At 43.0% G+C, this 25,791-nt stretch overlaps 2 protein-coding genes across 4 annotated transcripts in view; one reads left to right on the forward strand and one right to left on the reverse strand.

Moving 5' to 3' along the window:
* Positions 1 to 211: 211 nt before the first annotated feature.
* Positions 212 to 19,622, forward strand: LOC130126181 (synaptosomal-associated protein 23-like). Of its 3 annotated transcripts, none has more exons than XM_056295571.1 (8): positions 212 to 334; positions 4,153 to 4,264; positions 9,937 to 9,978; positions 10,657 to 10,705; positions 10,785 to 10,902; positions 14,805 to 14,978; positions 15,491 to 15,635; positions 16,847 to 19,622. In XM_056295571.1, exons 2-8 carry the CDS (start codon positions 4,208 to 4,210, stop codon positions 16,907 to 16,909), a joined length of 648 nt encoding a protein of 215 aa, XP_056151546.1. In that variant the 5' UTR covers positions 212 to 334; positions 4,153 to 4,207; the 3' UTR covers positions 16,910 to 19,622. The 3 variants fall into 3 exon arrangements, with proteins under 3 accessions (XP_056151546.1, XP_056151545.1, XP_056151544.1); XM_056295570.1 differs by lacking the exon at positions 212 to 334 and adding an exon at positions 412 to 537; XM_056295569.1 differs by lacking the exon at positions 212 to 334 and adding an exon at positions 1,213 to 1,262.
* Positions 19,623 to 20,274: 652 nt separating this feature from the next.
* The window catches only part of sptb (spectrin, beta, erythrocytic), a 63,684-nt gene continuing 58,167 nt past the window's right edge, over positions 20,275 to 25,791 (reverse strand). Inside the window, exons 36-37 of the mRNA XM_056295538.1 lie at positions 25,264 to 25,306; positions 20,275 to 22,660 (exon numbers count right to left, since the gene is read on the reverse strand). Of these exons, the coding sequence (XP_056151513.1) occupies positions 22,469 to 22,660; positions 25,264 to 25,306 (235 nt within the window). The 3' untranslated portion in view covers positions 20,275 to 22,468. The remainder of the gene's footprint in view (positions 22,661 to 25,263; positions 25,307 to 25,791) is intronic.

The following is a 25,791-nucleotide window of genomic DNA, read 5'->3' on the forward strand; positions in this document are numbered from 1 at the left end:
GCCCGACGCCCTGCGCCTTTGCCTTTTGCGGGCTTTAACCTTAAAACTTGGGGGGAGTTACGCAGCAGATTCAACAACGGCTAAAATTCCAGCGCGTGTCACAGTAACAGCCAACGGGGCATCCTCACGAAAATGAATGCGGGTTGTGCGCGAAGGGTAAATGCTGCACCCATGTGGGCAAAATGGGCAAAACGGGCAGTATCTGCCCCCCCCCCGCGGAGTCATATGACAGACCGTCCGAGAGAGTGAAGGAATTCTACGTTGACGCTGCAAAGTTTACATACCGTGAAGAAGAAATCCCCGACGGGCTTTTTTAAACAAGGAAAGGTATACTGTAAGTATTGTCTACCTCAGATAAGATTCTCCCTCTGTCTCCGTCTCCGTCTTCGTTTCCACACGACGGTTTTGTTTTGAAGGGTAACTTGTTCGGGGAAAGAAAGCGGAACTGGCTAACTAGCACGCTAGCACGGTAGTTAGCCCGGATCCTGCCCTGCGCTAACTTAACTTCGGCAGTACCGCAGCGACTCGTCGGACAATGTAAGGAGTATTACGTGTGCTTTTTATTTAAAATATGACCTTTTTTTTAATCTCATGTTAATTTAGCGCTTCTTCCGTACCTCGGTCGTTACTTGAAAACTTTGAATGTGCCATTTCGAGTTTGTTCTCCGTGTTGATGGTTGACCGTTGATAAAGTTTCTCGATTAGCCCAGCGCAGATACTAACCTCGCTGGTTTAGTTGACTGAAAAAGTTTTCCTCAGTAACATCTAGTGCCCAGTGAGCTAATCGATACTAGGTGTGCGGCTCATATTCCCTTTAAATGAAACGTGTTGGTCGCAATACACCGTCTGCGAAGCCATTTCACGTTGAATGTGATTTACATTTCGGTTTAGCTTCATTGAGAAAGGTTTTGGAAGAAAACAAAATCAACTTTTTTCTATATCTATGTCAGTGGTCAGCATGATGGATTTACACGGTTCACGGTATCGCAACCAGGCAAGCTGCTCTTTTTTCAGTGTCCCCATGGTGAATAATGACTTAATTGTCATTTTTATAAGCTTGATAAGAAACAGCCCCAGTTGTACCTGCGTAAAAGGAATTGGGGGTTGGGGGGGGGGGGGGTAAATAAAGAAACGGAAAGACGTCAGTTTTTGCAGCCAGAGGTGGAGGAACAGGTTTGAGTTGAAGGACAGGAAATATGTGACGCTGTTTTTAAGACATGATTTAGACACTGAAGGAGCAACTTTCAAGACAACATGAATGGGTATGTAAGGGTCATTTAATAGTGGTCAGACGCTTTTTTCGTGTGTGTGTGTGTGTGTGTGTGTGTGTGTGTGTGTGTGTGTGTGTGTGTGTTGTGTGAAACGGGGTCTCACGTTAATGCTTACTGATGGTAGGCTCAGTTTGCTAAGGGGAATTAATCATACTTTTAACCATATGTAACTCAAGTATGATAGTTTCATTACTCGATTCCGTCTTTGTAATTTGTGATATTGGGCTATGCAAATAAAACTGAATTGACTTATCTGGGCCATATGAGGTTAAATCCATGTTTGGCTCGACTAAGAGGCCTACTAAGGTCTATAGTATGGGTGCAAATAATTGATCTATAAGTATTTTCGTGTTCCTCCCCTCTGGGTATTGTATCGACACTGACGTTTTAATGGAGCAGTAATCCTGATCCTCTGTTTGAGTTGTAAGCTCACTTCAACTGCTGACCAAGGCCAATGATCTGTCAGGGAAAAGCAGTGTAGTCTGTGTGAGCCAATAAAAACCGCAGAGTCAACAGCATTAAATCCTCTCAGCTGTCTGCTATCCATCCATTTCCCCAGATTTTCTTTCAGGAAGGTCAGTTTCTCTGGGTTTGAAAGGGAACTTGGAGTTCAGAGGTTATAGCAAAAACAGGAAAATGTTACTTCAACAGAGGAGAGTAAAGCAGGACAGGGAGGAGAGGAAAGAATGACAAATCTGTGTTTCCTGAATGTTGATAATTTGTAGCTTAGATTCTGAATAAAGACCAGACCTTTTTTTTTCTTTCTTATGGTTAACTTACTCTGCACTGCACAATGTGATATTATTTGGACTACAACACAGATTAATTTACCTCTTTGCTTATGAAAAGCTTGATGTCGTGTTGCTACTTGCTACAAAGCCTGTCTGAATGTAAATGCTCCTGGTTTTATGCATGAGCAAAGCGCTGACAAAGATTTCTCCCCTGCCACCATGCAGGCTTTAGGTCAGCATCATAAAACTAACATTGGACCTTGACTAAATTATAACACACCATTTGGCTTAAGTGTTGCGTCAGTGTTCCCCATATTTTAGAGGGCCTGTCCATGTATGTAAAGAGCCACATAAGTGCATCTTATTTTTCAGTTGCTGTGATACAGTTTGATAAACTGGCACTTAATCCAAGTGCAGTGTTAATTTGCTGAAGACAATGATCAAATATTGGCAAGCCCTGAAAGTGTGATAGTTGACTACAATGACCATAATCCACTGTACCTGTGATATATGGTTGTGGTGCGTGCTCAAGATGCTCTGGTAGATTATTGGCTGTGTGCTGAATGAAGTGCTGCATTAAAAATGTAATCTCTGACATATTGAGGGAAATAACCAATTTTTACTTTGCTCTATATGTTATAATGTCTGACTAAACTAGTGATAACCATATTAGGAGTTTGACAGTGCAAGTAAACTTCATAAATGTATGATACACACACACACACACACACACACACAGACTGTCTGTTGAAGACTTTTATCTGTAAAATGGAGCCTATGTCTAGTCTGTATGAACATTATAGAAAATGGCCTACCATTTTTAATGATTTACATATTCAGTTAGCACGGAGGCTTCACAAATAATCATTACGTTTCCACAATTCATTGTTTCCCCTACCATTGTTTTGGCAGGACGGGCCACCCCCTGTCCTGCAAATGGAAAATGAATAAATAAATAACTTGTTCCCCACAGCACCTTTAGCTTTAGGGAGCCACCATCCCACCTGAAAAAAAGTCAAGGGGAAACACTACAGTAATTAATCAGAAACTTAGCATATCGAGAGTTGAAACATTTTGATTGGTTGAAATCAAAATTCACTGCCCGGCCATAGTATGGTCACCTTTACCATCGACGGGCGTTGGTAAACATCGGATCACAAAGAGCCACGCATATCAATAGCTCTGACAACGACTCCTAGAGGATAAATTCTGAGTCTCATCACCAGCCAGTCAGACTAGCTTGGTCTAGTCAGAAAGGCACGAACTGAGGAAGCCTCTTGGATGAGAGGCGAAACATCTTCACGGATATATACCAAGTCCAGTTGCACTTGATTCAACTCCTTTGGATAACCATGACCTGGATGAATGAGAACATTCACAGACATGTTTACCATCAACCAGTGTATAATCTATGGCCCGTTTCCTTATTGCAGCCATATCACTGCGCCCTCATTGTTTGCATAAATTCTGCAAGCAACACTATTACTATTCCCTCTGCCAACAAAAACTACCTTCAAAAAAACCCCCAAAAAACCTGCTTCTTTGTCTACTGATGAATTTGTTTCCCTGACTAGCAGTTCCAGTTACATGTGTTTAGGTTCCTAAAATTTCTCTAGGGGCGGGAAACAAACTTGATGTGTTTAAATTTTGCATCTTTCTTTTTCCCCCTCTCCTTATGCGGTGGCAGTACATACGTGTTCCATCCGTGCTATCAGATTCTATAGTATTAATCACATCCTCAGTGTGTAAGATTACAAGGTTGGCAAGTGGCCCACAGCGATGCTTGTTAGCTGATGTGCCACGGCATGCTAATGTGCTGTGGTATGAGTTTGCCTATAATTTTGTTCAAGTCAAAGAAAGCCATTTTTAAGAGTAAAAAGGAAGATTTCCACCAGACTCTTATTACGTTCAAGTTAATGGAATTTGCTCTTTGTCCAGCAGCCCTCTTTACCCCCCCCCCTTCTCTTATGGTTTTGCTTATGAGGCCTGCATCCAAGCTTTTGAACGTGAATAACAAGGTTTTGAAAAAGAAAAACTTAAATTATATAACTTCTTCATCTCTGATCTAAAAATGTCAGCTTTAAGTCACAAAGTTTTCCACTTGTGTGATGTCAGTGATTTGATCTTTGCCTCTCTGTCCCTCTCCAAAGGCCTCAGAATATCGAGCTTGGTGCCACTGGAGGAGCTAGACAGGACGGCAACAACATGGCAGACATGACAGTAGAAGATATCACCATAAAAGCTAATCAAGTGACTGACGAGGTACTGTTAGACTTACACACACACACACACACACACACACACACACACACACACACACACACACACACACACACACACACTTAACCTGTCCATCAAGGGGGCATCCAGGTAGCATGGTGGTCTATTCCGTTGCCTACCAACACGGGAATCAGCGGTTCAAATCCCTGCGTTACTTCCGGCTTGGCCAGGCGTCCCTACAGACACAATTGACCGTGTCTACGGGTGGGAAGCCGGATGTGGGTATATGTCGTGGTCGCTGCACTAGTGCTTCCTCTGGTCGGTTGGGGCGCCTGTTCGGAGGGGAGGGGGAACTGAGGGGAATAGTGTGATCCTCCCACGCGCTACGTCCCCCTGGTGACGCTCCTGACTGTCAGGTGAAAAGAAGCGGCTAGCGACTCCACATGTATCGAAGGATGCATGTGGTAGTCTGCAGCCCTCCCCGGATTGGCAGAGGGGTTGGGGCAGCGACCGGGATGGCTTGGAAGAGTGGGGTACTTGCCAATTGAACAACTGGGGAGAAAAAGGGAGAAAAAAGAAAACCTGTCCATCTGTCTCTCTCCCTCTCTCACATTAGCAATTGAGAAAACGCAGCTCCTCAAGTGTGTGAGCACACTAATCCTAATTGATAATCTTTGTCAAAATAATATGTTCTCATAAATGCAAAGCACTAATGATACTGAGCTGAAGTTCTCATCTAAAAATAATTGGCACTTTCATTGTAGCTCTAATTATGCGGCAATAAGTACAAGATGTTTTTCTTAGTTGAAAAATCTGCAGTTGTTATATTTGCCCTCATACGCAATATGGTATTAAGGAAGTGGTGTAATATAGTGGTTGGGGGGCTGGGGTGGTAATAGATTCATTAGATCCAATTATTAAGCTATCCATTTACAGGAAGTGTATAACAATTTTAGGGCTAATTTAGCCTTTTATCCCTCTGTGGTTATCACATTTCGAATGCTTTCAGCTATATCTAAGCTTCGTTAGAATCGAGTAGATAATTGTTTAATCAGCACTAAAGGGCTTCCTGTGATGACTGCCTGATTTAAATGCCGGAAAGCAGACTTATTCTGTTTTACCCCAGCCGAGTTTTCAGTTTGTATACCTGAAGTTCCTGTAATTTCTGACTGTACTAATCCTGACTGTCTTGTCTTTTCTTTTTTCCTTCTGTTTATCGATCTTTCTGTCAGTATTTTAACCAGTGATTCTCTTTCCCCTTTGTCTTTGTCTTTATCTTTCTTTCTTTTTCTTTCTCCTTGCTGCTGCCTGGGTGACCGATGCCTTGCTGTTGTGCTGGGTGTAGGAGGTCCCTCTACTAATGCTACTCTGCACTACGGCTTTGGGTAACCACTTATAAAAGAGGCTCTCTGGTGGATAAGCACTTCACAATGCTGTTGTGATGTACATCAAGTTGTCCACAGGCATTAAGGAAGTCTGGAAACCGTCTTGAATATAGTTCTCTCAAATCAGGGCCTCAAAAGATCTCAGTCAGTTAAAAAAATAATTTTAATGCAGCCTCATAGGCCTTAAAAAAATTCTCTTCACTTTGCACCAATTTTCTAGCCAGGATTCCCAGTTTAAGACCTGTATTCAGATAGTTGTAGTTGTACTCTTCCTGTTTAGAACTGTGGTAAAATTCGTCAAAATTCCATCCTAAGCGGCATTAAAATGTTTGAAAAAGCCTTACAGTTAGTGCACTGGAACCTGCTAGCATCCTTAATTTAGCCTGAGATTCAATATAGCCTTCCCAAACTGTGTTCAGAAATTATACAACATATTATGATTTTAATATTTTTTTAAAAAACTACCCTATTGTATATCTCAAAAGTTTCACAGCAGTACATGATTCTGGAAACTTGGCTGCCATGACAGCTTTGGGGCTTAATTAGCCAAACTCCAGGAATTTATTAGACATTATGTACTGTTTATCCATCCGGGCAATGTTCCGGCTAAGCCGACAGAAGCTTGGTTAAGCTCAGCACTTCCCGCTATCCACCGTGGTGTCTCTCTCGCTCTCTAGCTCTCTCTCTCTCTCTCTGCTGCCTAATATATTCAGAACAAACATAACACGGAGGGAATGAGAAATCTGTCCCTGCTCGCTCTAGTTTTTACAGTTCATTAGGGATGCTGACAATGGAATAACTCCCTGAATCGTTCCCGTACCTCACTCCTTTTGCACTCGTCTTCTGCCATCCACCTCTCCTGACACAGCTTGCTATTAATAGAGGCAACAAGGCTCACTCACCTTAACTGACTGTATTACACCCTGTTGTCAACCCTTTCTGCTTTGTGTCTGTGTGTGTTAGAGGTGTGAATCTTCACTGGCCTCATGATGCGATTACAATTCACCTGTCAACGATTCGATTGCATGATGCACCTCAATGTATTGCACCCTCAATTTTCTATATTACTTTACATGGCTGCTTTTTCATCAGTTAATACAAGCAGTCAGATAAATGTGAATTCCCTTTTTATTTAGAAAATGCTTTAAAGATCAGACTACAACAGTCTATAATATACAAAGCTGCATCGTTTCAATACCAGTGTCTGTGTGACCCACCTCGGTGCATAAACATTACAAAAACAAACTTAAATCCTTCTGCAATGCATTACAAGTGTGCTGTTATCTACAAAAATAATGTTTTCACATTAGCAGCTCCAAGACAGGGCACTTCCTGAATGTGACAAACATCACAAACTTTGCCGAGAGGCGCAGGTAACCCGCTGAACCCCGCTCATGATGAGGATTGGGGATCGGCAGAGACAAATGCTGATCTGCTCAGTGTGGTGCGCTTGCAGCCCTGGACTAAGGGCATCACAGACCTGTTTTTGCTCAATCTCGCATGGCTGAACACCACTTTGTCCCTCTAAGAAGTTGGATGCCAACGCAGCCGCATAACTAGTTAGGATGCCGGAATCTCGTTCATTATTGGAATTAACCAGACAAATCACTCCTCCAACTAAGAACAGCCATGCACCACCACCCACAGAATTGAGACAGAGCTATCAATCTGTCAGTTCTTTCTGTGTCTGGGTCAGGTGAGTTTCCCTGTGTTGAGTCAAATTAAGCCACAGGCTCCGCTCCTGGTGGTGCCCTTCCATGTTAAGTTTCAGCTTTGCTACCATACCCCCCCCCACCCCAAGAACCCAAAGACTTTGGTTTGGGTATAACGCTGCCGGATCGCTAGTCAGCATCATTTGTGGTGGGAACTACAACGGTATCTGATCAGAAAATCAACAATCAACGTTAGTAGGCTATAATTTTGTGCGATTTATCTTCTGTCACTGCATCGATGCAGAATTGTCTGCATCGCAGTGCATCTTAGAATCGAGAGCTTTCCACACCCCTTAGTGTATGTGCACTTTTCTACCTGTCCATGTGTGTTATTCTTGCTCGCATGTGCTTTAGTTATGCACGCATGCACACCTGTCTTTGTGTCTGACTGTTAAAGCTGTCAGCCTGACTTGACTTTGTCAACTGATCAGCAAGCGTTTAGACACAGCAAGACAATGCCAATGTCACAGATAGGCTTGCAACTTAGGCTACTGTTTTACACATGTTGCTTTAATGTGACTTGTACCGTTTTTCCATTTTATTTCCTCAGCCGCTTCTACATCAAACGCTGTGCCGCGTATCTCTCTGTATAAGGTTATTTCAGTTTCTAATAAGCACAAGAAAGTGGCTGTTTGGAAAAGCTGTTAGGCCAAATTATGGAAGAGGAGATATCTTGCCAAACAAGTTCTTCACTATTAACTGCCTGAAAACACAACACCCTGATCAGCATGCAGAGTATAACAGCGCAGTGTCAAGTGCAGGGAATAAGCTTTCCTCTCCAACACTGTGATTCCATCAGCAGCATCAGTCTTTCAAAATGTAAACTATGTTTTTGGAATAATATTCTCCGGAAAGGAGTTGATGTTTATCGTGTCAATAAGACCTTTTTAATCCTTATTGTTATGCAATTTAATTTTCATTGGAAAATAAAATTCCATAGTGAGATGAGTTTAATTTATACAATCGTATCAATTTTTAAATGAATGATTTAATTTCAGTATTGGCCAAGGTGTAGTAATTTCTAACTTACGGGCAGCGGTTAGACCTGTCACAGTAGTACTATTTTTACGATAGTGGAGCTAGTTTGCTGTACTATTGTACTGGTATTACCGTCTTTCACCACTGGAGGTAGGGGGGGGTCACTGGCCTTCCATATTGTGTATTACAAATCCTCTACTATCGTGTTGAATATTTTCGAGTGTGGAACTATGGTAAAACCTCTGGTCACGTGACTCTAATATTGTGTTTATTTTTATTTTGATACCAGCAAACGGCCCGACGTGCCTGTGCACTGACACCAAATCTAACATTGTATTGTGATAAGCACGTTTGATGCATTGTTGCACACACTTACTCATTTAACCTAGTCACAAATATCTGTGCTGGAGCCATAAAATGCTTTTTCACTTCGTGTTAACATTCCCGTATCGGCAGTGTTGAGTTAGTGTCATCCATTGTAACAAGTCTAGTCACAACCATGAATTTTTATTTTACGGGACTTGAAAACCAGATATAGAAGTAGTCATGATTCACGTCCGGGTAGCGTAGCGGTCTATTCCGTTGCCTACCAACACGGGGATCTCCGGTTCGAATCCCCGTGTTACCCGCAGCTTAGTCGGGCATCCCTACAGACACAATTGGCCGTGTCTGTGGGTGGGAAGCCAGATGTGGGTATGTGTCCCGGTTGCTGCACTAGCGCCTCCTCTGGTTGGTGGGGGCGCCTCTTCAGGGGGGAGGGGGAACTGGGGGAGAGAAATAGCGTGATCCTCCCACGCGCTACGTCCTTCTGGCAAAACTCCTCACTGTCAGGTGAAAAGAAGCGGCTGCTGACTCCACATGTATCAGAGGAGGCATGTGGTAGTCTACAGCCCTCCCTGAAGGGGGCGAGGGGGTGGAGCAGCAACCAGGACAGCTCAGAAGAGTCGGGTAACTGGCCATGTATAACTGGGGAGAAAAAAGGGGGAAAGCCAAAAAAAAAAAAAAAAAAAAGTAGTCATGATTCAAATTAGGATCAGGACTCTACATAAAACGGATGCAGCCTCATCACAATGCTCAGACATGCGGTGTTAAGAGAGTGGAGGATAAAAGTAAAACAAAAACCAAGGTAAGTGAATACAGCCACAGGAGATGCAAAACCACAATTTTCAGGCCAAATGTGAAGATACACAACTCTCAGAACTCGCTTCCAAATGGCAGTCGTAATCATAGCTGGACAGACTCGCTGAAGTGTCACAGCCCAGTGAGGATGTATAGCTCTCTGAAGCTGAGTATTGATTTAGCTGTGTCCATCGTGATGGTTTCCAAAATGAGTTTTTTTATTGTAAATGTATGTGTATGTGCTTCATTTTAATTTCACATCTCTTTCCTTCTCTCTTGCTCTCTAACCTTTCCTTTTTTTTAAGTTCCGACTCCTCACATCTGTCTAGTTTTTCCTCTGTCATCGTCCTGTCTGTCCGCCAACCTTTCTCTTTATTTACCCTGCACCTCTCTCTTCTCTTCTCTCGCTTTCCCTTTGTTTCTGTCTGTCTCAATCCCTCACTGCGAGTGTTGGTGTCTCAGAAGTCTCCTTAGCGCTCCTCATTATTTAAACCTGTGGTTCCTTCCCCCCTCCCCCCAGTCACTGGAGAGCACAAGGAGGATGCTGCAGATGGCAGAGGAGGTGAGGCTTTGACTTTATCCCAGCTCAATCTGATTCTGCATCATAACACTGTCACCTTACATGTAGTGTCATTGTTAAGATCGTGATGCATGAGTCAGCGTAGTCAGCGGTCGCTCTTACCTGGCTGGCAATCCAGTACCTTTCATTATATAGATAAGAATTGTAAGCTTGGTCAGAAATGAATTATTCATACAACGTATAATAGCCCTACAAATAATTCTCTCATGATGCAGAGGTTTGTAGTTATTATAAAATTGATGAAATTCCTTTTTAAATATGCTCAAAGGGTGGAAAAGGAAAATTAAATTGGTGTTCCTTTTGTGTAAAGGAGAGTTAGTTTCCTAGTGTCAAAACTAGACTGAAGATTAATGAAACGGTGCAATTCCTGGCGCATGAAATGGAAAAATTGTGTTAATTGAAACTTAGGTTCAGAATGACCATATAGCTTAACTATAAGTTAACTATCCATCATCATTTATTTCCTAGCAACTCTTAATAGCTTTTATGAAAGATTTTGTTTTTATCAATTTGTTTTTGTTTTTTCAATTTCTTAAAAGCACCTCCAATTTATCTCTGAATCATCTGCAGGCTAGTTTTTTCTGTCTTTTACTAAACAAAAGTCTAATAATGCATAATCGTCTCCTTTGTTCTGAATTTGTTATGCTCTTGTGTTCCCAGAGCAAACAAACAGGCGCCAACACAATGGTGATGTTGGGCGAGCAAGGAGGTAGGAACGCAGTACTAATACCACAGGCCTTGCTGAAGCAGATACCTTTGTCATGCTGATTATTGATTTGCATTTTCAGAGACACTGAATCATGTGGAGGAGGGCATGGACCAGATCAACAAGGACATGAGGGAGGCTGAGAAAAACCTGACCGACCTCTCTAAATGCTGTGGCCTCTGCGTCTGCCCCTGTGACAGGTAACCGCCCCTATCTTTTGAGCCCCCATTGGGCAGTACTTGCCCACAGACACCTCCGCATGCTCAGATGCTTTCCCAAAAAGGGGGACCTCAGATCCAGGTCCCTCAGTTGGACATTGTGTCTAATCACTAGGTAGCCTTGCTTGTTGCATCTTTAACCCTGTTGAAGGCTATTATTTCTACTCATGATTTTTTTCCAGTTTTTACAGAATATATAATTTTCAATTGGAGGGTTTTTCTTCTGCCCTGCTTGACATTCCTAATGCTAGAGCAAACTGGTTTTAACAATGTTAAGATTTTATAAAACAAGTCCAGCTTTTTCCAACTGAGTACACCATATTGGTCACAGACTGAGCACTATACACACACACCTCTGCAATTCATTACACAGAATAGACAAACAGAAACACAAAAGTCATAACTTTTTTTGACCACACAACAGATATTTCCATTTGGCCTCACTGTGGTCCAGTTTAAAATGGAGAGGGTACAATGACTACGTAATCAAACATTACAGGATGCAAGGACAGCATGCAGAGCTTCCACATATTTCAGTTAACATTTGCAAAATGCATGCACTGGTGCTATAATACCAATTCCACCCGCTCAATTAGATTTCAAATCTATATTAATTCCAGTAGAGTTAATTTTGTACTAACCGAGAACGAACTGATGAGCTGCAAGATGCCTTGCCAGCATAATTCATATCTCTAACATGCTTATTCATAAAAATCCTTTATGACTCAACTCAGCTCAAACAAAGAACCATGGCGCGTATGAGTGTGCATACAGGATATCATCCCTGTGTTATTAACACAACAGGGGCACTGCTCAGGGAATTCAGTGAGTGATTTACACCAATCAAGCAAAACATTAAAACCACCTGCCTAATACTGTGTAGGTCCCCCTCGTGTCACCAAAACAGCGCTGACCCATCGAGGCATGGACTCCATAAGACTTCTGAAGGTGTCCTGTGGTACCTGGCACCAAAATATTAGTGGCAGATCCTTCAAGTCCTGTAAGGCCGGGATCAGACTACACGAATTCAGCCCGATTTTCTTTTCATCTTTTTATTGGTTTTTTTTTGTTAGCCAGTGTTGCATACAAAACATTGTTATATATACAAAATGTCCAATTGAACTGGTTTCATACATACATATATATATATATAAACAGAACCTATTATAGTGGGGTATACAAACAGTAGAAAAAAAGCAGCAGCAAGAACAGAAATCAGTCAGTTTTGTCATCGCCGACAAATTTCCAGCGCCGGGGCCCGATTATGAACGTCGGGTAAGATGAATGGGCATCTTTACCCCATGTAATGTGACATAATCAAAGAACAGCGATTTGAGGTCTGGGACACCCCAAGGAAAAGTCTTGCATGTCAGAATTTTTTGTGTTTTCCTGCCTAGTCTGACAACTCTGACGTGTTCTTTGACATTGACCAGTATGATGACAAAGTGGTCTCTGGTGCACATATATAAACATGGCAAAGAGAAAGAGGGATGCTGCTATTACTTCTGTCAGGTGGAACGATGGAACCCAGGAAAGGTTGATTGAGCAGTTGCAACAATACCCCTTGACATTTCTTCGAGGGAGGCCCATGACAGAGCCAAAAAAGAATTTATTCCACATTTAGCTCCCTGGGATGTTATTATTTATTGTTTGTGTTATTGCATGTCACTGTGTTTTGTGTTCACAAACTTCTCCAAACAAATTGCCCCTAGCAGAATTAATAAAGTTGTTTGCATTGTATTGTAAAAAAGATAAATGTTGGTGAGAAATGGCGGAGGCACCTCAGCAACCCAGTGAGTAGCTGGTTAAGCGATGCTAGGTTATCATTCCCCAGTAGCACTTGCTACAACAACATCCACATTTGTTGTTGTTTTTGTTTTTTTTTCCTCATCTTTTTCTTTTCGGAATACAAGACCGCCAACATCACACACAGCACTTCTGTAGCCATGATTGACAATTTCCTGACCATCCTCCCCGATGACCTATGAACTTGCAAAAGATCATGAAAGAAAGTGCATGCAATGGTTGGTAGGGGTCATACATGTAGTGTTGCAAGTCTTCCAGCCAAGACATGGCAGGAATTTATGGCACCATTATTTTCTAATCTGACATGCTGACTATCCTCAAAGACAAAATTATTGTGTAGTCTGATCCCGGCATAAGTTGCGAGGTGGAGCCTTCGTGGATCGGACTTGTTTTTCCAGCATATCCCACAGATGCTCAATTGTATTGAGTCTGTCATATTCCTCAAACCATTCCTCAACAGTTTTTCCAGTGTGGCAGGGTGCGTTATTCTACTGAACAAGGCCACTGTCATCAGTGAATACCGTTGCCATGAAGGGGTGGACTTGGTCTGCAACAATGAGAAGTAGGTGGAACATGTCAAAGTAACATCCACATGAATGCCAAGACCCAAGGTTTCCCAGCAGACGATTGAGCATAACGCTCCCTCTGCCGGCCTGTCTCCTTCCCATAGTGCATCCTGGTGACATCTCTTCCTCAGCTAAACAACACACACGTACCCAGCCGTCCACATGATGTAAAAGAAAATGTGATTCATTAGACCCAGGTCACCTTCTTCCATTGCTTCATGGTCCAGTTCTGATGCCCATTGTAGGTGCTTTTGGCGATGGACAGGGGTCATCATGGGCACTCTGACCGGTCTGCGGCTACACAGCCCCATACGCAGCAAGCTGTGATCTACTGTGTGTTCTGACACCTGTCTATCATAAGCCAACATTAACTTTTTCATCAGTTTGAACTACAGTAGCTCTTCTGTGGGATTGGACCAAACTGTTTAGCCTTCGCTCCCCACACACATCTTTGAGCCTTGGGTGCCCATGACCCTGTCACTCGTTCACCGGTTGTCCTTCCTTGAACCACTGACCACTGCAGACCAGGAACATCCCAGAAGACCTGCCATTTTGGAGACACTCTGACCCAGTCATCTAGCCATCACAATTTGGCCCTTGTCAAAGTCGTTCATGTCCTTATGCTTGCCCATTTTTCCTGCTTCCAACACATCAACTTCAAGAACTGATTGTTCATGTGCTGCCTAATATCCCACCCCTTGACAGGTGCCATTGTAACAAAATAATAAATGTTATACTCTTTACCTGACACTGGTTTTAATGTTTTGGCTGATTGGTGTATAGCCACACTTAATCTCACCCTGTCATAGTTTGGACCATATTAAATCTGTTTTGTTTTTCCCAAATTCTATTTATATTTTCCTATTTTAGGTTGTTGTTGTTTTTTTAGGTTTATGTCTTTTTACCCATTTTGCTCTTAAGAAAGTTTGTAAAATAACACAAATGCTGAAGATAAATGGCTGGTTCTTAATTGGTTAGTTGATTCTTGCCCTCGTGCATTTACTGATGTAAGCATGCTTGGACGCTTACACTCGCATGCATAAAGGAACAAGAAGTGCAACAAGGTTTATGCAAGATGGTCTTAATACAAATGACTTTAGATTCCTAATATGTTCACAAACAAAGTAAATATTACCCTCAAATCTCAAAATTCCCCACACTTAAGTGTTTATATCTGAAATCCATTTTCATGTCTCCATTCAGTCATTCTATCTGTTTTCCATGTTGCAGAAATCATAGGGCCCTACCTATCAAACAATAACTTGTACACAATTCTAAACATAAAACTTTTCCCCTAATGCTTTCACAATGGAGGAGAGGATTCTATGATGATTACCAAAAAATCAGGTATGGGGGGAAAAATATTTTGTGAAGCATGCATAGGCTGAATACCAGTAGTAATAACAGTTCTAGTGTAGTCGTGTCTGTAGTAGCCTAGTAGTGAGAAGCTTTAATCTTATACGCCCTCATTTCCTGGTTTCTTCTGATTACCTGGGTTCTCTCTCCCTGCAGAGTGACGTCCATAGAGCACGACTCGAAGTACAGGCGTACCTGGGGGATTGGAGGAGTGGACACTGGTAACATACAGGGTGAGGGCGGGGCTGTGGTCTCCAGACAGCCCTCGGGGGTCCGCAATGGCCAAGCCCAGATGACCGCCTCGGCACCTTCGGGGCCCTACATCAAAAGGTGGCCTCCGCTCCCACTAACCATCACTGAATATCTCACTGGTTGTTTGAAATGTATTGGCCACAAGGTCACCAGAAGGACATTAACTGGTAGTAATGTAAAAAAGAAAAAGTTACTTTGAGTCAGTCAAAACCCTTGAAAAGGGTTCTTTATAATGAGCTATGACCACTAAATGCAGGGCTCAGCCAGTTCCCTCAGCCCATTTGTTTGTTTTAAACTTTCTCTTGAAGAACTTGCATCTTTCAAGACTGCATATGTTTAGTGTTTGTTAATGCTCACATGACAGAGGTTAATGCTCCCCTCATGAATGTGCAGAGCTCTTTTTTTTGCCGTTTTCTTTAGATAGCCATTAGAAAGTTAGTGGAAAGGGTTAAGAGAGGGGATGGAACACGTGTCCTGAGCGAGATTTGAATTCAGGACATTGTTAGGTTCAGGGACCATCTGTTACATCCACTAATCTGGTTGAGCCACAAGGAAACCAGACCTCACTGGCATTTATGTCGGTGGTACAGGGTAACCAATGATGCCCGGGAAGATGAGATGGAGGAGAACCTGGAGGCAGTGGGCGGCATTATTGGTAACCTAAAGAACATGGCCCTCGACATGGGCGGCGAGATAGACAAGCAGAACAAGCAGATTGACCGCATCATAGACAAGGTAGGCAATCCATAGAATGTCACTGTGGTATGGATGTTTGGCCTTGAGGGTTGGTGTTAAATTATTGGGGGCGTGGTTAGCACTGTTGCCTCACAGCAAGAAGGTCCTGGGTTCAAACCCCAGGCTGTCCCTGGTCCTTTCTATGTGAAGTTTGTATGGTTTTTTTTGGGGTTTTTTTTAAGGTCATTTGTTGTAAGAATACAATGACAAAATAAAATGGCTTTCTTTTTCTAATACTGCTAGAAACGGGTCTGCTCCACATGCTAAACATACTATGTGCATCGTCTGTGCGGCGCAGCACTTTGAATGAAAGCATGCATGGAACAGTATGATTTTTTATTTTTTTTTGACATGCAACATTTAAGAGCACCTGCAGTCGTCGTACATCACATGATCTTTTCAAGTTGTGTTATTTACACACTGCTCTGAGACTGAATTGGCAAGGACTACACCACCAGAGCAGTGAGAAGTCACGTTATGATCTCAGAGACTTGCCCTTGGTACTCTGCTGTCAGAAGTTCCAGAGACAGACTGCTGACTCTCCTCTTACCCACTCTGGACCTTGTTTGGGCAAGGCTGGGATTCAGCAGAACTCATGTTTGGAATGTTGTTGGTCTGCAGGTCTTGATGTCAAGACATGACAGCAAAAAAAAAAAAAAACGTTGATTTTTGAGTTGGAATTGTTAATGTAAAACCATTGCAAAGTTAATGACCACATTTGTTACACATCGTGTTTCTTGACTCACGTTATCGCGGAAATACAGTGGAAAAGCTGTGAAATCAGTTTTTTGACTGCATGTGCTCTTTAATAGTGTTGTGTGAATTTTGTTTTTTTGGCCCTAATCACACCTGGGCTCCATATATTGATGCCATTAGACTCATTTTACACTTTGTCATACACTTTCCTGCAGCTTGAAAAACTTACTGTAATTAGTTGTTTTAGCATCAGTTGTATCTAGTCTCCCAAAAACAGTTTTGCCCTTGAAAAACGGATGCCTTTCCATTCAGAAAACTAAACTGCTAAGATAAGGTTTTCAAGAAGTCTATTTATTTCTGGATTCTGTGACCTTACTTTATTTTGCCCCCGCCCAGTCCATATTCAATCTCTGTCTCATGTATATCAACTGAAGGACAGTCAGTTCTGACCTTGGGATAGAGGGGTAGATAGATATGGATGTTGCCCTTCCGTTAAACTATCCTATGTTTTCCAGGCGGACATGAACAAAGTGCGCATCGATGATGCAAACCAGAGAGCCAACAAGCTCATCAACTAGAAGACAAGACCTGCTTCAATAAGCTTCAACCGTTAACCCTCATCAAGCCTCTTCCATGACGCGGTCTCTCTCTCTCTCTCACTCACTCACTCTCTCTCACACACACACACACAATACATATTTGCAAGCTAGTCTTTTCTGCATTCATATGTAGCCAGAACACATATCAAGACATACGTATAGACACAAACCTACACCTTTCACAGATCGACACCATCACTTGTCTGCCATCTATTCTTTGACATGTCTGTTCGTAATGACGTTGGACACTGAGAAGCAACAGAAGTGTCGGGTGCTGACCTGAAGAGGAGGTGACTGACTGCCTATGGCTGTTGTTTGATACCAAATACATATGCGGGTCATTTTATTATCGCAGCATTTACAGGGAAAGAAATGGTTGAATTCTGCTTCTTTTTCTCATTGTTTTTGGTCCTCCTTGTTGCTCTCGGCTTATTCGTCGAACATTTTGATAACATTTGTGACATTGGAGTGGTTCAGAACATGACATTCCTTAGTGCAGTGTCTCACACTCTTGTCTGGTATATATGTGTGGATTAAGTTGCTGACTCATACAGATTAGCCTTTTTTTGGACATATATACACTTTAACACTCATTTGCAATTTGCCTGTAATTGACCCGGGTCTCGTTGTGGCCACTTCCAGTTAAGTCACAGAGCAATGGGATGTAATTGGACCCTCCTGTAATTAATGTTATTGTATCCCATTTTAATATGAGATATGCTTATTTAATTATTCATATTAAGCAGAAATGACTTGTGAATAAAGTTAGATTTTCTTAAGCACTTTTTTCCCATGTCATTTATGCCGTTTCAGATGTAAAATGTTTGAGCCAGTCAGCAAAGCACCTAACCCAGTGTAAAAGCAATTTTAAAGGAATATACTGGAATTTGTTTATTTTCTTGATGATGGAGAATATACAAATTATTCCCATTTGCAAGTAAAAAAAAAGTATTGATCCGAGAGGTGCCTTTTGAAACTAATCTATAGCATCCATTTGCATTCATGTGTGGAAAAACATGTCAGAATAAGGGACTTTTTGTTGGCACAGGCAACCTGTTTGATTCTTAATAAATGAGTGTGAAAGGAAAAAACGTACCGCTGGGTACATGACAAAATAGAAAGTTACTGTATTTAGATTTTCCTTGGTCACTGCTGGATCAAATGCTGTAGTTCACTGCCTCATCGTTTCTTATATCAGGTGTATTTTTTTGGTCCATCTGTGACGTTGGTGTACATACTTCTTTCTCCGTGGCTTTCTACAGCCTGCAGTCAGTTTATTTATCTAACCTTGTTCTTCTTTTTACCACCTTGGTAGTTAATGGAGGTTTATGGTAACAGGGGCAGTGTGCTATTCTTTGCAGGAGTTCTTGCATGGGTGTGGAAATGTATGGAAAAATTATGTGATCAAGTCTGGGAGTTGCTTAAGTCTGCAAAAGCCTGTTCGCTTTAGACGGACACACATCTTATTTGTAGCTGTAAACTCGGGCTGTCCTGGTCAGTTCTCGTATCGTAATATTTGATGTGCAAAAAAACAGCTTTTCAGCTGACAGAACGGCATATTTCATACCGGGCCAGGGACTAAAGGTCTGCAGGAAACGACGGCATTGTGAAACAGGAAACAGTAGGACGTGTTTGCCGTGTAGAGGGCTCATGGTTGTGTTGTAACAGCCGCTGTGTCAGAAGCTTCCTCTTTCCTGCGTTCTGTAAATAGACACATTTCACACAACAGCTGAAGCAAAACGTTTGTATCTGGTGATGCAAAGCGTAATTTGCTTGGCGAAACTGCCGCCAAGCTGGATATAACTGGCGGCGAGACGCGTAAAATAAATAATGTAAATTTTGTTAGTTATGGATAAATTTAGCAACGTGATGAAGTACTGGGATGGCTTTGTTGAGGTCTGCTGTGGAAAATTGGATAATGATGAGGTAACACAATATGCTGCAACACATCTCATGCATCTTCTAGTTTATTTCTTTTTTCTTTTTTTTAAAGGGAAATGTTGATTTTTGTTTTTCTGCCTCAGTCGAACGCCTATTAAGTCTGTAAAGGCTGAAAACAACTTGTTGAACCCGCGTGGCTCCAAGTGGTGGTCTTCAGCTTCGTGCTGCTTGTCAGTTGTGATCTAATTAAACTCGCCCTGGGTTGCTTCTCTGTAAAGACGCTGTTTTGCTCGTTGTGTTACCAACAGCTATTAGATTGTAAATACATAATTTCTGCTTAGTTTGAATGTGTTGACACATCTAACCTCCCCTAAACTAGCTTGTTTGTCCTCATGTAGTAGGACTACACCAGAGCAGCGAAAAGTCGCGTTCTGATCTCAGATTCTGCTCTCAGGAGCTCCACAGACAGACCACTGACTCTCCGGTTACCCACTTTTGGGCAAGGCTGGGATTAAGCAGAACTCATGTTTGGAATGTTGTTGGTCTGCAGGTATTGATGTCAACACATGACAGCAAAAAACAAAACAAAACATTGATTTTTGAGTTGGAATTGTAGCTCTAAAGCCATTGCAAAGTGAATTACCACATTTGTTACACATCGGGTTTATTGACTCACGTTATTGCAGAAATAGTGGAAAAGCTGTGAAATCAGTTTTTTGTTTGTGCCTTTTATTTCACGCCCGCCTGTATTTCAGGCATCCTGTTTGGAAAATGTAACTGTTTATACTTAATAAATATCTTCCGAATTCAATTTTCGTGACACCATTGTTTTTAACGAATGAGAGAAACCTTCATTCAGAGTTGACTTTTGGTGCTGTGTTGGACTGAAAACCACAAAAGCAGATGATGGGGCCGATATTGAACTTGCACCTTTTTTGGGGGGGGATTTGCCCCCCTTTTCCCCCCAATTGTACTTGCCCAATTACCCCACTCTTCCAAGCCGTCCCGGTTTCTGCTCCACCCCCTCTGGCGATCCGGGAAGGGCTGCAGACTACCACATGCCTCCTACGATACATGTGGAGTCGCCAGCCGCTTCTTTTCACCTTACAGTGAAGAGTTTCACTGGGGGAGGGGGACGTAGCGCATGGGAGGATCACGCTATTCCCCCCAGTTCCCTCTCTCTCCCCTGGACAGGTGCCCCGACTGACCAGAGGAGGTGCTAGAGCAAAGACCAGGAAATATGCCCACATCCGGCTTCCCACCCGCAGACACACGGCCAGTTGTGTCTGTAGGGACGCCCGACCAAGCCAGATGTAACGCAGGGATTTGAACCGGCGATCCCCGTGTTGGTAGGCAACAGAATAGGCCACCCGGACACACCAGTGAACATACATCTTTTCTTGGAGAAACAATGAATGATGCAATCAAGCTAAGAACGGACATGCAAGTCAAGTTTTATGAGATTATTTTAAAGTTTATTCTCTCAAAATGTATTTTCTGTTGACATTTTGGACATATTACATTGCTGGAGATTAGAAAACGCCAATAAAAACCACATAACAGAGAAGGCAGGTAAGAAGGACCACAGGTATAAATAAGGGAAGTGGATGGACGGTGAGTGGGCAGGAGGTCTGCAATAAGGAAATGATAAACGCTTTGTACCAATCAATTAAAATCATGACCAGAAAAAAACCAATGCTGGACACACGGGGTCCTGCCACATATTTTCGGCTGCATTCACAAAAGGATCAAAAAAATACCGAAGACTTAAACTCATGGGGGCACAAATCCAGTTGAGGTCAAAACGAGGAGAAACCGTGCAGAAGCTCATTTCTCCTGTTTGGCCACAAGAAGGTCAAACCTGATCTGGATTCAGGCTTTGACGTTTTTGTTCTTGGCTGTAAAATAATGTGGACTGGGATGAGCAAGGTGCGGAGACAATACTTTGAAAATGTGTTTGTGACCAGTTTTTGACTCATCTTTATAGCACTGATGTAAGTAGTTCAGATGAGGTTGCATCAGTTAAGTGGTACTGTGCTCCGGGGACGGGGCCCGCGGCACGAGGCAGAAAGGCAGTGTGGGGTTTTGTTGGTGTGTGCGAGCAAACTTGTCGGAGACGAAAAAAAGAAACAGGACCACGTATTAACATCTATAAATGCAGCTCCAATTTACGTACATACTCTGTATTTCTTGTGTATATGGCGATTTGCATTGGCGGTGAAGTAATGGCTTTTCCTCTGAAATTCCCTGGATTCACCAGTTATTCCACTAAACACTGTGTATCCTCTTACACCGTCAAAGCTCTTTCCTTACATTCATAGAAAAAGACACGTCCCTCCATCTTTATACTGCAACTGTGTGACCTTTGTCTTGCAAGAATCGTTTGTCTGGTCCAATTGGTGTGGTTTGAAAAAACAGTCAGGCTTTAGCTGGCCCACTTTGGCTCGCCTGGCTACCGTAAAACTTTATATTAAAATAGCCCAGGCCTTAAAATTTTTTATGTTTTGCAAATGTGCCATAATGCTAAATTGAGATGTAATTTGAGACTCAAAGAGAATTAAAAGTTTAATTGCAAATCGACTCTAGCCTGTGGAAACAAGTAGTTTAGAATAAAATTGCATTTTTTTGCATGCATGTGACTATGAGCCAAAGTTGAAGACAAATAAGGCAGGTCAAGTTGGTCTTGGATGAAGGGTTAAGAATATATAACGTAGCACCATGTCAAACTAACATAAAACACATCACTTCATGCATCTGTGTATACATATATATATATATATATATATATATATGAAATCTGAGTTTCATTACACAAGTGTTGAATATATTTCAAGTTCACAGAAATAAATATTGCCACAGTTCAGTTCAAAAATATAGAAACGATAGACCTATATTTAAACCTGACTGTATTGTTCAGGTGTGGTGTTACATACTGCTCATCAGTCATCAATCCATAATAATCATCGCTGCGAGAATATCCCAACAGTCAGAATCTGCCCGAGTTTGACAACATAATATTCCTGTCATAGTGCATAGAGCATTTAGTTTGCGTACCTGCAGTCTTACTTGACGTGTGCACGCTGCACAGTGCTGCACCGTGGTTTGCCCGCCTCCCAGTCTAGACAGCATCTGCAAAGCCGTTCACAGCCCGCCATACACAGTTTGGTTCTATGTAGAGCTCCAGATTCAAACAGCACAGTATTACAGTTCACAACCATTTTCTAAGGCAGATTAATAAAAGTACTCTTGAGTCACACTGCTTTAATAACAGGCCTACATATCATACAAAGCATGCCCGACAAAACCAAAGCTTGAAAAAAAGGTAAAAGGAAAAGGAGGAGAAAAAAAAATTGTACAAATGTTCTTTGGTTGAGTGTGAAAGGAGTATTCTGTGCTTTTGATTAATGCTTTGAATTTGGTATTCGTTAAAAAGGGGGGGGGATCTGTGAACCTTGCAATAATACACTAGCTTACATACAGGCTTCAGTCTAAACAGCACTACCTCATCAATCATAATTCTCACAAAGTAAAGTTAAAAAAATCTATATTGATAAAAACCTCTCTCTGACTGACTGCTCACTGCAGATGGTACGCAAAATACTTCCTCCGTCCTCGGCAGCGCACCCCGATGGACGGACAGCTTTGCCCTTCTCCCCTTCACTTTTTCTTAGCGAAGCGGCCGAATTTCTTCTCCTTGTCCTTTTTGGCAGAGCTGGGCTCCGGCAGGCTGGTGGACGAGGAGGGGGGCGGTAGGCTGTGGGCTTTGGACCCCGAGGGCCCCACTGTCCCCTCTGCTACCACAGGCTGAACAGCCTTCTCCATGGCCTGCGTCCAGCGCTGCAGATCGTCCTGCAAAAAAAAAAAAAAGATTTGCAATGGCTTGCAAATAGATCTCCACCTCCCGGACTCCAATGTGTTCCTAACACGAAACTCTGCAAACAAGCTAGTAGAGACAGTCGTTGTCACATTGTTACATGACTCCGTGCAGGTGAGGGAAAAAAGAGATAATCTTACAGTTAACTGGTTCACTAACCAACCTAACTATGCTTCCCGGCCAGAAGGATTACCTCATTTTAGTTTGATATATTTCATCAATTATATGTTATATTATCTGTAGCGAGAGTAGGGTGCAGATTGAGGGGAGCCTGGAGAGGTGGAGGTATGCACTGGAGAGAAGAGGAATGAAGACGGAGTACCTATGTGTGAATGAGAGGGAGGACGGCGGAATGGTGAGGATGCAAGGAGTACAGGTGACGAAGGCAGATGAGTTTAAATACTTGGGGTCAACTGTCCAAAGTAATGGGGAGTGCGGGAGAGAGGTGAAGAAGAGAGTGCAGGCAGGGTGGAGTGGGTGGAGAAGAATGTCAGGAGTGATTTGCAACAGAAGGGTACCAGCAAGAGTTAAAGGGAAGGTTTACAAGATGGTAGTGAGACCAGCTATGTTGTATGGTTTGGAGACAGTGGCACTGATGAAAAGACAGGAGGTGGAGCTGGAGGTGGCAGAGTTGAAGATGCTAAGATTTTCACTGGGAGTGACGAAGAAGGACAGGATTAGGAACGAGTATATTAGAGTGACAGTTCAGGTTGGATGTTTGGAGACAAAGCAAGAGAGGCAAGATTGAGATAGTTTGGACATGTGTGGAGCAGAGATGCTGGTATATTGGGAGAAGGATGTTGAATATGGAGCTGCCAGGGATGAGGAAAAGAGGAAGGCCAAAGAGGAGGTTTATGGATGTGGTGAGGGAGGACATGCAGGTGGCTGGTGTGACAGAGGAAGACGCAGAGGACAGGATGAGATGGAAACAGATGATCCACTGTGGCGACCCCTAACAGGAGCACCCGAAAGTAGTAGTAGATACTTCAGTAAATATATGCAATATATGGATGTTCTCGGTTTCCTGCAGGGGAGTTTTTTATTCACTGGTGTTTCGAGGGGATTTCTGGGCGCGGGGTCAGCTGTACAATAGCACTGGTAGAGAGTCAGTGTCTTTCTCAAGGGCATGTAAGCAGCTCACATGGGCTTTACTGCAGATCTGCATACTAAAATGTGGACTCCCTATTGCTGACCCAAACCCGAGTTACACAGAGGATCTTAACCAGCCTGGCTGGTAGGGGATATAACCTTGTCATAAAAACGGTTTAAAAAGGTCGATGAGATGACCTCGCCAAGTTAAACACAAATACTCAGAACTGGCAAGCTGAATCATCTTATGTGGTGAAAAAGAGGACAAACCAGAATTAAAGCATAACAAACACTTACAAAGGACTTTTTAGGTGAAAACTGAAACATATGGCTTTGTCTCATCCAGACTTTAGTCCCGGATGAAATATGGTAATATCCCAACTTCCTGTAATAAATCTGCCAACATTGTGTCTGCAGTGGTTGAGCTCTGCTGCACATGTACTTTTGTCCACAGACACTTCACACACATATATCATCATAAAAGACCCCCCCCATGTCCTACCCCCCCTTTTTCTCCCCAATTGTATCCGGCCAATTACCCCACTCTTCCAAGCCGTCCCTGTCTCTGCTCCACCCCCTCTGCCGATCCGGGGAGGACTTCAGACTACCACATGCCTCCTCTGATACATGTGGAGTCGCCAGCCATTTCTTTTCACCTGACAGTGAGGAGTTTCACCAGGGGGATGTAGCGCGTGGGCGGATCACGCTATTCCCCCCCAGTTCCCCCTCCCCCCCGAACAGGTGCCCAAACTGATCAGAGGAGGCACTAGTGCAGCGACCAGGACACATACCCACATCCGGCTTCCCACCCGCAGACACGGCCAATTGTGTCTATAGGGATGCCCGACCAAGCCAGAGGTAACACGGGGATTTGAACCGGCGATCCCCGTGTTGGTAGGCAACAGAATAGACCACTGCGCTACCCAGACGCCCCTAAATGTCCTATTTCTGAGCATTTTCTAAAGATGAGAAATGGGTGGCGCACCACTGATACTGGAGCTGGGGGGGGGGTGATGTTACTCTTTAAGAATAAAAAAAATGGGGAAAGGTGTGTAAAGTATACATGTATGCTATAAATGGGGCAGCATGGCTCAGGAGGTACAGTGGGTCGCCTAGTAATCGGAAGGTCGCTGGTTTGAGCCCCGGCTCCTGCAGAGAGCGTGTCAAGGTGTCCTTGGGCAAGACACTGAACCCCTAAATGCTCCTGATGAGCAGGTTGGCGCCTTGCACAGCAGCCTGCACCATCAGTGTGTGACTGGGTGGATGTGATGCCTGCACTGTGAAGTGCTTTGAGTGGTCGGTAGACTAGAAGCGATGTATAAATGTATTTACTATTTACATGTATGCATATGAGAACTGCTGTCTTTTCATTTGTTAACACACATCCACCATCATTTCTCCAGAAGGAGCAGGTCTGGGACATTAACTCACGTCCAGGCCGGGGAGAGACATTAGCGGCTCAGTATTACCGAGTGGTTATAAAACTCACCTCATCCTTACACTGGAACAAATACTCGCCGCCACTTCCGAGGCTACGAGAGAGAAAGCACAGGGTGCAAATGAGTTAGTATTCATCGTGTACCGCAGCAGCAGCAGCCAGACCGACGTCCGCGGCGACTCCTTCAGATGAACTATTCAGAGTAAAACAAAGAGTAAACAGGTCATTAAAGACCTGTTTTGTTCTACAGAATAGTGCATTTAGAGAGGCCCGTACTGAATCTAAATCTCACTTTGAATCCCTTTAAAACGTTTTCATAAACTTGGTGTTTTCTGCTGGATGAATTGGTAGCGGTCACCTCTTAGCATTTGTCAGTGAGAAGCGAGAATAGGTTGGAACAAAACCAATTTATTCTGAATAAAGGGAAATCCGTCCAAACTGTTTTAATGAGCGCTCTTTTCAACAACTCGGAGAACTAGATGGAGTGGCCTGCCTCTCATTTTCGAGGGAACGGGTTTGAGGGAATTGGTTTTGTTCCCATTTGGCTCACGCAGACATCAATAAAAGCAGACAACAGGC

This window comes from Lampris incognitus, chromosome 16, assembly GCF_029633865.1.
Source record: "Lampris incognitus isolate fLamInc1 chromosome 16, fLamInc1.hap2, whole genome shotgun sequence".
Lineage (NCBI taxonomy): Eukaryota > Metazoa > Chordata > Actinopteri > Lampriformes > Lampridae > Lampris > Lampris incognitus.